The sequence below is a fragment of the Zosterops lateralis genome (assembly GCF_965231275.1).
Source record: "Zosterops lateralis genome assembly, chromosome: 18".
Taxonomy (NCBI): Eukaryota; Metazoa; Chordata; class Aves; order Passeriformes; family Zosteropidae; genus Zosterops; species Zosterops lateralis.
Genome location: NC_139778.1, coordinates 636,526 through 647,611, shown reverse-complemented (window position 1 = coordinate 647,611; position 11,086 = coordinate 636,526). Strand labels below are relative to the sequence as shown.

The following is an 11,086-nucleotide window of genomic DNA, read 5'->3' as shown; positions in this document are numbered from 1 at the left end:
CCGAGCCCCCCGAGCCCCGCAGAGCCGGGGTGATGCTCCTCCTCTGCCCGGGGCGCTGAGCCCCCACAGCCCCCTCTGCCCGCCCCGGCACCGCCCGGGTTGGAAAGGCGCTCTATTGATTTAATCGATTCAATCGTCCTGGAGCATCTCGGTGTGGAATGAACAGAACCTACTGATCCTCCTGAGGATGTGAACCCCGCTCAGGGCACACCTGAGGGCGGGGGCTTCCCCCCCATCCCGGGCTCCATGTCCCGGCTCTGGACCCACCCGGGGGACACGGGCAGGGCTGTGAGCGGCCCAGAGCCCCAGGGCAGCCCCTGGTCGGGGGAGCCGCCCTCGCTGCTGGATCCCGCCAAGCTCCCGCTCCTTCGCGGCCCCGCAGCCGTTGTTCTGCCTTCCCAGATGGAAAAACGGGCTCGGAAGGTGCCCCAGGATTTTTTCAGCCCGAGCAGCTGAATGCAGAGGGATGGGGGTGAGGGGTGGGCTCCTGCTGCAGGAACCCAAAGCCTCTGCTGATGCCCAGTGTGAACCCTTTCCTGCCTGTGGCACTGTTGCTGCAGCACAGCCCCAGCCTCTCTGAGGATCTGGGAGTGTTTCACAGCCGGGCAGCTCCTGGCATCTCCCCTGGCATCAGCTGGTGCAGGCTCAGCACTTCCTCTCCCCGTTTTTCCATTCTAAATTGCACCATTACTGCGGGATGGAAAAGGCAGATCTTTTATGTGGTGTCTGGGGGGGAGACAGGGAATTATGGCTCCTTTGAGGGGGGACAGGGGCACGGCTCAGAGCTGGGCTTCCCACCATGGCACCTTTGGGATGTTCCTTCCAGAGGGGCGGGAAGGGTGGTACTCATGGAGAACACCCAGAAAACCCCTGTAGGACACAGTAACTGTGCCCAGCTTCTCCTGGCCCACAGGCATCTCCAAACCTTCGCCAGCGCAGTGGTGCCAATAAGGTCACTCTGAGCACCCGACCTCTCTGGCTCCTTCACACAGTGACAGGGCTGTCCCTTCCGTCCACCCCTGAGCATCCTGGGGCTGCTCGACCTCCAGGGTCCGATAGTGTCGGCCCAGATGGGTCAAAGCCAATTAATGTCAGAGCAGCATTTCAGTGGCAGAGCATCTGAGAGAGCAGCGCTGACGGAGGCCCGGTGCTGGCCCCGTCCACAGGTGCAGTGCGGGCTCCTCCTGCCCCACATCCTTCCCTCCTGCCCCACATCCTTCCCTCTTGCCCCACATCCCTCCCTCCTGCCCCACATCCCTCCCTCCTGCCCCACATCCCTCCCTCCTGCCCCACATCCCTCCCTCCTGCCCCCATCCCTCCCTCCTGCCCCCATCCCTCCCTCCTGCCCCACATCCCTCCTTCCCATCCCACATCCCCCCTCCTGCCCCCCAGACACTCCAGGTGGTGTCACATCCCCCCAGCCTCTCCTCGGGCCCTGGTGGGCACCGTGGGCTGGAGGGGCCGCAGCCCCATGAGCTGCTGACAGCCTGGCAGCACCAGGGATGCTCTCTGGGCAGGAGGGAGCTCACGACCTCTCCACAGGCTGATAAGCTCCCTGCGAGATGGGTTTTAATCACATTTCCCTGTTTGCTGCTCCAGGAGACAGAGATAATGAAGGGTGGGAAGGGAGCAGTGTCCGTGCAATCCCTGCAGCAGGAAAACGGGGAGAGGAGGAGGGGAGCAGGGGGCACAGCTGGGGAGCTGCTCCCACCCCTTGCCCCCAGGCTGGTGGGGACAAGTGACCGCCACCAAAGCCCTGCTCTGTCCTGCATGAGCTGTGCTGGAGCAGGAGCCTTCAGCCACTACAGGATCCCATCCCATCCCATCCCATCCCCAGGCCCCAGGCTCTGCACTCGATGTTTCAGTCCCTGTGCAGGGTCAGTGACCGTGCTCAGGACAGCGGGGCTCACTGCCCGGGGCCTGCAGCATCCCTCTCCTCCCCTCCCCTCCCCTCTCCCGGCTGGAACTGGCCGCGGTGCCTGGCCCTGCTCCACCTGCCATCTGTCACCTGGCCCGGCGGTGTCCCCCACCGGGTGACAGATGGCACCGGGGCTGCCGCTCCCGGCCGGGACAGGGCTGACGCTGCAGGGGTTCAATCCTCCGGGACAGGGCACCCGGCCCATGAGGAGGAGGAGGCGTAGAGCCGGCCAGAGCCTCTTGTCCCCAGGGCGGGGTCCGAGGGTGGTTTGTAGGGACGCACAAGGCACCCTGAGGCCCACTGTGCCCTTGGGGGCTCCAGGCCCAGAGCCCAGGCCCGGTACTGGTCACAGAAATGCGGAGGAAGGGTTTGCAGCCCCAGTGGGGAGGAACAGCTCCCGGTGCCACGGGCAGGGACACGGTGCCAGCCCCAGGTCACAGCCCTGCTCAGGAGCAAAGGAGCGCCGTGTCCAGTGTAAGGACCGGGGTGTTGGCAAGGCAGCAGGGGACAAGGAGGGATTCTTTCTCCTCTCCATAATTATGGCAGGAAGGCGAACAGCAGGACGGGAAGGTTTCAGGGCAGTGCAGCTGTTCTAAAAAATCCCATGTATTTCACCTCTTTTGGATGATTCTCCCAGCAGCTCCCGGACATCCTGCTGGGATCCATCACACCACCAGGGAAAAGGGAGCGTGGCAAGGCTGGGCTTGTTTTCCACGAACACAGGGCAGGATTTGCCCTCTCCAGACACTGCTCAGGAATAAAGCCATGCTCATGGAGAAGTGGGAGCAGGGCCCTGCTCCTGTGAGGAGAGAGCTGCAGGCTCTTTTCCTGGAATTGCACCCATAATAATGCAGGGCCACCACAAGCCTTTGCTGCAGCCAGAGCCTTGCTCTCCAGGGAATTACAGGAGGGATAAATGAATGAATGAATGCTGGCTAACGAAGCCATTAATTACTGCTCTATGGGCAGTGCTTGGTGCAGCTGCAAACCTCCCAGAGCCACCCCTCAATCCTCACACCTAACACCCCTCGGACGGGCAGCAGGGCAAGCAAGGGGGGGATTAGAAATTAAAACACTATTGGAAAGTTTAATTATATCTCCACAATTTGTCATGCCAGGCACAGGAGATGGTTCCCTGCACTGGGAAGGATTTCTGGCTGTGGTTCTCTGTGCTGGGAAGGATTTCTGGCTGTGGTTGGTTCTCTGTGCTGGGAAGGATTTCTGGCTGTGGTTGGTTCTCTGTGCTGGGAAGGATTTCTGGCTGTAGTTGGTTCTCTGTGCTGGGAGGAATTTCTGTCTGGTGCCCCGGGTGGCAGAGGGGCAGGAGACCTGCAGGAGCCGCTCCAGTGGCACATTCCCAGGTGTCAGCGGATGTTTGGGATCCCCTGTGCTCACAGCGGTCACTGACCTGCCGTTGGTGTGCGCGGCTCTGGAGCGCGATGGATCCCGCAGGCGCCGCAGACAGAGCTGGCCTTGCTCTGCCTTCTGTGCAGACTCTGATTAACGGGCACGGCGTCTGGCTCTGGTTTCTCCAGCCACGGAAGGATCCAAATGAAGGCTGGCTGCCTCTGATTAACCATTATCCTTCCCACGCCTGTTCCCAATGTCAGGACTGTAGTCTGCTCTGCTTTGCCACCCCTGTACGGATCACAGTCATCCATTACAATTCAAACCAGGAGCGGGTGTTTGATGATATTTATTGAGGGAAAGTGAGGCTTGCTTCCTCTTCTGCTTGAATTGGGTTTTCCTGCTTGGGAAGAGCAGACACAGAACCACCTGACTGCCTCTCACACCCACCCCTGGTGTCCCACAGGGCTCTCAGAGACCTTTGGGATGTCTCATGAACCAGGGGAACCACGCTGGCACTGGGGAAAGCCTCGTGCTGTTCCTGGGATGAGCACGCCTTGGAAAGCCTGGCCAGGCTGTCTGCTTGGTTTAGCTGGGACATGGGGATGGCTGAAGGGAGGGCCCAGCACTGCTGTGCTGAGCCCCCACAGGCACCAAAGCCCAGAGCCTGCTCAGTGCCCAGGGCTGTCACCAGAGCTGGGACACCACACCCCGGTGGGATCCATCTCCAGCCAGCTCCCAGCACAGCTCCAGCACCGAGCCACCACAGCACTGCTGATGGTCTCTGTTCACCCTGAGCTGGCTGCTGGCTGCCTTCTGGCTCTTCCCTGGGCACCAAGGGTGCCATGCTGGCCACCCTGTTGGCCACTGCTTTGTCTGTGTCCCACCAGGAGAAAGCCCTGAGACCATGCAAACCATACTTTGTATCAGGGATAAATCACACTGTGCCTCCCCCTCGCCCCAGGGCTTGGTTAACAGTGCACACAACTGGATTTTCTGCAGGCACCCCCCTAGAAATGACGCCAGGGGTGTGACAGGGCCGTTGGCACCCCCGTGGAGCTCCCTCACAGCCAGCAGGGCGACAGTCATGACAAATGACACTGGCCCTGTAATTACAGCCAGGCTTCACTCACCCAGCGCTGCTGCATTATTGAGAGTGACCAAAAATACTCCCAGCTCAGTCATTAACCGCTCTGTGCCTCCTAGTGAGTGGCTGCCAGGGCTGCCTCAGCCTGGGCTGGCACAGGGGACAGCCTGGAATGTGCTACAGAGGCGTTTGCACATCCTCCATTCCACAGGGAGGAGGCCCTGGGGGAGCAGAGCACCTCGCAGGGTCGGGATACCGACGGGCTTTAGGATAAAGTGGCATTAGGACAACATTAATTGCCTTAGTGTCACTGCTGAGCTGAGCTGAGCTGAGCTGAGCTGAGCAGGGGATCAGGGGAACCCCTGGGAGCAGCTTGGTTCCAAGCCCACGCTGGGATCTGGAAATCAGCTGGAAATGGCTGGGATGGGAAGGGTGTGAGGAGGAGAGCAGGGAGGCTGGGGAGCCTCATGCCACGGCTGCTCTGGGAGATGCTCTGCTCCAGGGGAGTGGAGCAGGGTGGGCTCCTCCCTGCCAGCACCACTGAGTTCCCTCTGCTGAGGGGAATTCCCTCTCTCTGCAGGGACCAGCATGGACCCGAACTCCTCCCCTTCTCCTTCAGGAGGAATTCCGTCCTTTCCTGGGAGCTGGCCTGTGCCCAGCCTGCTCAGCCGGGAGCTGTGAGTGCTCTCCTCCAGAGCTGGGGTGGCTGTGCCCGTGCCAGATGTGCTCATGTGCAGCCACATCTGCAGGTGCTCAGAGCAAGAGGAGTTAACACACACCTGCAACAACCACAACGCCTTGGGCGGGTGTTCCTCCAAAGCCCAAGAGGAATCCCAAAAGATACCAGAAAAAAAAAATTGGGTTTTCCATTTTCTGAGCCGTTTTCCATCAGAAAGGAGTTTGAAGGAACACTGTCACCCCCCAGGCGTGTGGCCAGGCACGGTGCACCCCTTGGAAGGTGTTCCTGCTTTACCAGAACATCCTCTCCGGGGTCACTGTCCTGGCAAGCAAGGCAGTGACCAGCAGGGCAGTGACTGCAGGGGACATCAGAGGCTTGGCTGGGACAGTGGCAGTGACCTCTCCCTCTGCCGTGTGCCACCACAGGGGAGCACCGAGCAAAGGTGACTCAGGAGGGCGGGCAGAGGACAGTCACATCTCCCCAGTGCTCCCCCGGGCTGTGACAGAGCTCGCAGTGCCCAGGCCGGCTCAGAAAGCTCTGTGACAGCACAGCGGTCACAGGTGTGGCCTGGCAGGGACAGAGCGGTGCCTCGGTGTCCCCGAGCAGCCCCTGGGCCTGCAGCGAGCAGGGGAGAACAGGCACACAGCTTTGGGCTCCGTTTTGCTCTCTGCTCACTCTCCTCCCTGGAATTCCTTCATTTCTCTCCCTGCTCGGCAGCGCGGTGAGGATGGACGCCGGATCCACCGGGCTGCTCCTCACCCTCCTCCTCCTCACTCTCCTGCTCCTCTCCGTGCTGTGGCTCCTGGGCTGGAGGAGTGACACCAAGAGGAGCCGGCTGCCTCCTGGCCCGGCCCCGTGGCCCATCCTGGGCAACCTGTGGCAGAAAGATGTCCTGCCCCTCTACAGGCACTACGAGAAGGTAAGGGACAAGCAGCTGTGCTGGGCCCACGGGCAGCCCCAGCAGGACAGACAGCGGGGAAGTCCCGTGCCAGGATGAAAGGGGAATCCCGCAGGTGACTCTTCCCACCTTTTTTTCTCTTCCTCCTTCCCTCATCTCTTGCTCGACCAGAATTGCCTAAATGCCTTCTGCTGGGAGCAGAACCAACACTGTCCCTGAAGCCTTTCTCCTCCTGTGAGGGACCCATGTGGTGACAGTGCCCCTCAAGGGCTGCAGTGCTGCTGCTGTCCAGAGCTGCTCCCAGAGATGATGCTTTGAACTCCCCAAAATGGCACAGGGATAAAACCCCCAGGGATGGGGACAGGGATGGGGCTGGGAGTGGGATGAGGTCACAGATTTGAGGGAGGCACCTCCTGTCCCTGCCGTGGGCTTGAGTCCCAGTTTGAAATGAAGTGACTGAACTGGTGTGGAAGGCTGGCTCACAGAGCTTCCTGTCCCCCCAGCTCAGCAGCACCTATGGTCCCATCTTCACCGTGTGGCTGGGGCTGAAGCCTGTGGTGGTGCTCTGTGGGTATGAGGCGGTGAAGGACGCCCTGGTGGGACACTCTGAGGAGTTTGGGGGCAGACCCCAGATCCCCCTCCTGATGCAGCTCAACAAAGACTATGGTGAGTGCCTGGATCTCTCCTGGATGTCTCGGGGTGAGCAGATGGCTGTGCCCAAGTCTAGGGAAGGGCGCAGCACCCAAGACCTCCAACACCCATTTCCTGCTCTGCAAGACCCTTAAACTCCTACACCCTTGTAAAGGACAGTATTAATTTGAGTTAGGCAGTTCCAGCTTTGTTCTGGATGGCTGTAGAGCTCCTCATCCTTTCATGGACACTGCACACCCCCATGGTTCCCATCCTGTTGCCCTGTTGCTCCTCAGCCTGGCCCAAAGCAGGGTTCCCACTCTTGGGGAGCAGCAGGGTGGGCAGCAGCTGATCTCCTCTGTGTCCCTCAGGATTTGTCTCCAACAATGAGAAGAAGTGGCGGGAGCTGCGGAGGTTCACGCTCAGCACCCTGCGGGACTTTGGGATGGGGAAGAGCTCCATGTCCCAGAAGGTGCAGCAGGAGGCCCAGCACCTGGTGGAGCTGCTGGCAAAGCTCAAAGGTGATGTGGCTGCTGTCCTTGCTGGCCCTGTGGCAGGCAGAGGACACACAAGCGCCCCACGAATCATGTGTGGCCCCACAGCTGTTTGCAGGGTCTGGTGTGGGTGATCCCTGCAGAGAAGGGCTGAGATCCAGCCCCAGCACAGCCAGGGCTGCAGGGATGTGCTACAGCCATGGCTGAAGGACCAGGAGGCAGCTCCTGCTCTGAGCTGGTGCAGAGGCTGCCACAAGTGAGGCGCATTCCCTGCTTGGAACAGGAACAGGGAACAGAGCTGTGTGGGCCAGGACACTGCCCCGGTGACTCAGGGGTTATCAGGGTGATTTCCTCCTCTCCAGCAGTACCCAGCTCCTGCCAGTGCCAACACACCTGCTGGGGCTTCCGGCAGCTGTCCCTGCTCCCCTCAGTCCAGCTGGGGGAAGGGTTTTAGGGGCAGGAGGTGGCTGGAGGAGCCCAGAGCTCAGCAGGGCTCTTTGCTGTGGCGCAGCAGATCAGCGAGGGCTCAATGCAGGGGCTGGGAGCGAGGGGGAAGGCTGTTTTCTGTCTTGAAGCAGATTAATAACTGGTGACTTTTGGATACTTTTCTCCCCTTTTGTGGCTGCAGGCAATGCCTTTGAGCCCATGACCATGTTCAGACACGCCGTTGCCAATGTGATCTGCTCCGTGGTGTTTGGGAGCCGCTACAGCTACAGCGACGCGGCTTTCCTGGAGCTGCTCAACGCCATCGGCAACTACATCAGCTTCTTCCTGTCCCCCGTGGCCAAGGTGGGAGCCCGCTGTGCTCAGCCCCTCTGCCTGCTGCCCTCGGGGGCTGAGGATGCTCCCTGCCTTTGGGAGGGTCTGGGAGGCTCCGGGCACAGGCCAGGAGCCTGAGCCCCGCCATGCCCACCCTCTGCAGGTGTACAACACCTTCCCCAGCATCATGCACCGCCTCCCGGGGCCCCACAAGAAAGTCCTGGCCGACTGCCAGAAGCTGAAGGATCACATCCAGGAGAAGGTGCAGTTCCACCAGCTGACTCTGGACTCCAGCTGCCCCCGGGACTACATTGACTGTTTCCTGATGAGAGCAGAGAAGGTAGAGGGGGGCTGCCCTCCGGCCTGGCTGCAGCCTGCAGCATCACCCCAACCACTCTGAATCCCACTCCTCAAACCTTCTTGCAGGAGAAGGGCAGCCCAGAGACCATGTACAGCCATGAAGACCTGGTCATGTCAGTGTTCAACCTCTTCGGTGCCGGGACGGTGACGACGAGCAACACCCTGGTGTTCTTCCTGCTGATGCTGGCAAAGCACCCCCACATCCAAGGTCAGGCAGAAAACACAGCTGCTCCTGTGCCTGGGGTGCTCACAGGGTGCCAGCTCTGGTGGGTCCTGTTTGGGGGCAGGCCCAAATCATCCTGTGGGGTGACCCAAGGGTGGCAGCTGTTAGACACAGACTCCCACAGCCCAGGGGATCCAGATGCTTCTCCCTGGGCTCCACCCCTGCCTGTGCAGATGGCCCCGGACTGGCCTGTGGGAGATATTCTGAGCTGGCCTGATGCAGGCAGGGATGAGGGCAGAGATTCTGTCTCTGGCTCTATATGGGATTAGGCCAGGTTGCTCCCCGTCCAGCCCATTCTCAGGTTTAGGATAAATTCCATGGAGGCCGGTGAGAAACTCTGGGGTGGTTGCACAGTTGGGTGCCTACCCAGCCCCCCTGCTGTCCCCAGCCAAGGTGCAGGAGGAGATCGACGCTGTGGTGGGCACTGGCCGTGCCCCCTGCACGGAGGACAAGCTGCGGATGCCCTACACCAACGCCGTAATCCATGAGCTGCAGCGCTTCCACAAGACCCGCATCGAGAACTTCCCGCGCATGACGACGCAGGACGTCCTCTTCAGGGGCTACATCATCCCCAAGGTACACAGCACGGCCCGGAGCCTCTGCCCCTGAGGGAGAGGCGACAGTGGGGCTTGACTGACATTTGCCTTTGTCCCTGGACTGTTTGCACACGTGTGAAGGTCCCGGGTCTTTCCCAATCCTTGTAGTGATGACATTTCAGAGGGGAGCAGAGGCAGGTGAATGTCACTGCCTGTCCTGTCCACACCCCCTGTCCCTTCCTTGCCCATCCTGGCAAACAGCTCTTCCCACCACAGCGCCATTCAGGGCTGGGGGGCTGTAGCAGGAGCCCATTCTGGCATGAGGCCAGGCCAGAGCCCCCCCAGCAGCCCTCAGCAGATCTGGGGACAGGCACCACTCCTGGTTTGACCACGAGCCTTGTGTGCAAAACCCACCCTGAGGGAACATCTCCTGCCTTTGGATCTGGGGCAGTGAGAGGGGCTTCAGCAGATATCCATGGGAATAACTCAGTGATTTGTGTCTCATGAGCTGCACAGAGACTGGCACATGACCATGGGAACAGCAGAGCCCCATGTCAGCTGTCCCCGTGGCACAGAGCCACCATTCCAAGCTGCCTCCCCATGGGAAGCTGCTTGGGCATTGGGGTGCACATCCAGCCTCCCCCGGGTGCTCCCCCATGACTAATCCCCCCAGCAGAGCCCACACCATGGTGCTGATGTCCCTCCTCACCTCTCTGCCTCATCCCTTTCCCACAGGGCACTCCCGTTATCCCGGTAATTTCCTCTGTGCACTCGGATCCAACCCAGTGGGAGAACCCCAAGAAAGTGGACCCCGCTCACTTCTTGGACGAGAAGGGCGAGTTCAGGAAGCGCGAGGCCTTCATGGCGTTCTCAGCAGGTCAGTGCTCCACGCCCAGGAGTGCCAGCACAGACACCCCGGGGCACCACGGGCTGCCTGCACCTTCCTGTCCCTTTGGTCCCCACTGGGATCACCCCTCTCTCCTGCCCAGGGAAGCGGATGTGCCCGGGGGAGGCGCTGGCCCGCATCGAGCTCTTCCTCTTCCTCACCACGCTGCTGCAGAGCTTCACCTTCCAGCTGGCCACGGAGCACAGAGACCTGGATTTGTTCTCCTTGTGGCTTGAGATTGAGAGGAGGGCAATCCCAGGCAAGTTCTTCGCTCTCCCACGCTCGCTGTCCTCCTGAGCTGGGAGACCAGGACAAGGAAAGGCTCTTCAGGGGTCTCCACCCTGCCCCAGAGCGAGCCCTGAGGCCACCAGGGCACAGCCACCACAGGAGGGGCAGTTTGGGCTTGGAGCTTCTCCTCTGAGACCTTCAGGCACCTCTGGCAGCAGCTCCACGAGCAGCCTGCTCCCAGCCCTTCTCTCCCCATGGCAGGAACAGGAGGAAGGCAGCACTGCTCTTCCTTCCCCATCCCCTTCCATGCTGGGTGAGCTCCTCATGGCAGGGCTGTCTGGGGCTCCCTCCATTTGGTGAAGGATTCAGAGAGCTCAGCAATAAAAATAACCATCAGAACCAGATGCTGGTGTTTATAAGAACACTTGTGGTGCCTCTTGCATCCTGTTCTTCCCAGGGCAAACCTCCCAGACACAGGATTTCACCTCCATGTCCCTTCCCGGGGTGTCTTCACCTTTCCCAGAACAGCTGGAGCCAGGAAATCACCCAGGCATCAATCCAGTGCCACTCCTGCCATGGCAGGGACACCTCCCACTGTCCCAGGCTGCTCCAAACTCCATCCAGCCTGGCCTTGGGCACTGCCAGCGATCCAGGGGCAGCCACAGCTGCTCTGGGCACCCTGTGCCAGGCCTGCCCACCCTCACGGGAAGGAATTTCTTCCCAATATCCCATCCAACCCTGCCCTGCAACCGTTTGAATTCACCCCCCTTTGACCTGTCACTTCAGTTCCTTGTCCCAAGTCCCTCTCAGCTCTCTTGGAGCCCCTTCAGGTGCTGGAAAGGGCTCTAAGGTCTCCCTGGAATTTCTTCTCCAGGCTGAACGATTCCAGTTCTCTCATCTTCCAAAAACACACACTTGTTATCTCAGTGCTGGGCTGTGCTTCCCTGATTCCTTCCCATCAATACTGAACTCCAGACAGTGCCCTCAGGTGCCAGTTGAACTCCGTGTGCAGCTGCTGGAGTCATTCTGGAGGTCCTGAAG

At 60.4% G+C, this 11,086-nt stretch overlaps 1 protein-coding gene across 1 annotated transcript; it reads left to right on the top strand.

Moving 5' to 3' along the window:
- Positions 1–5,525: 5,525 nt before the first annotated feature.
- LOC310916870 (cytochrome P450 2C5-like) lies at positions 5,526–10,459 on the top strand. Its single transcript, XM_083874738.1, has 9 exons — positions 5,526–5,950; positions 6,433–6,595; positions 6,931–7,080; positions 7,682–7,842; positions 7,976–8,152; positions 8,239–8,380; positions 8,784–8,971; positions 9,667–9,808; positions 9,921–10,459. The coding sequence occupies exons 1-9, from the start codon at positions 5,759–5,761 to the stop codon at positions 10,112–10,114; spliced, it is 1,509 nt and encodes a 502-aa protein (XP_083730864.1). The 5' UTR covers positions 5,526–5,758; the 3' UTR covers positions 10,115–10,459.
- Positions 10,460–11,086: the final 627 nt, after the last annotated feature.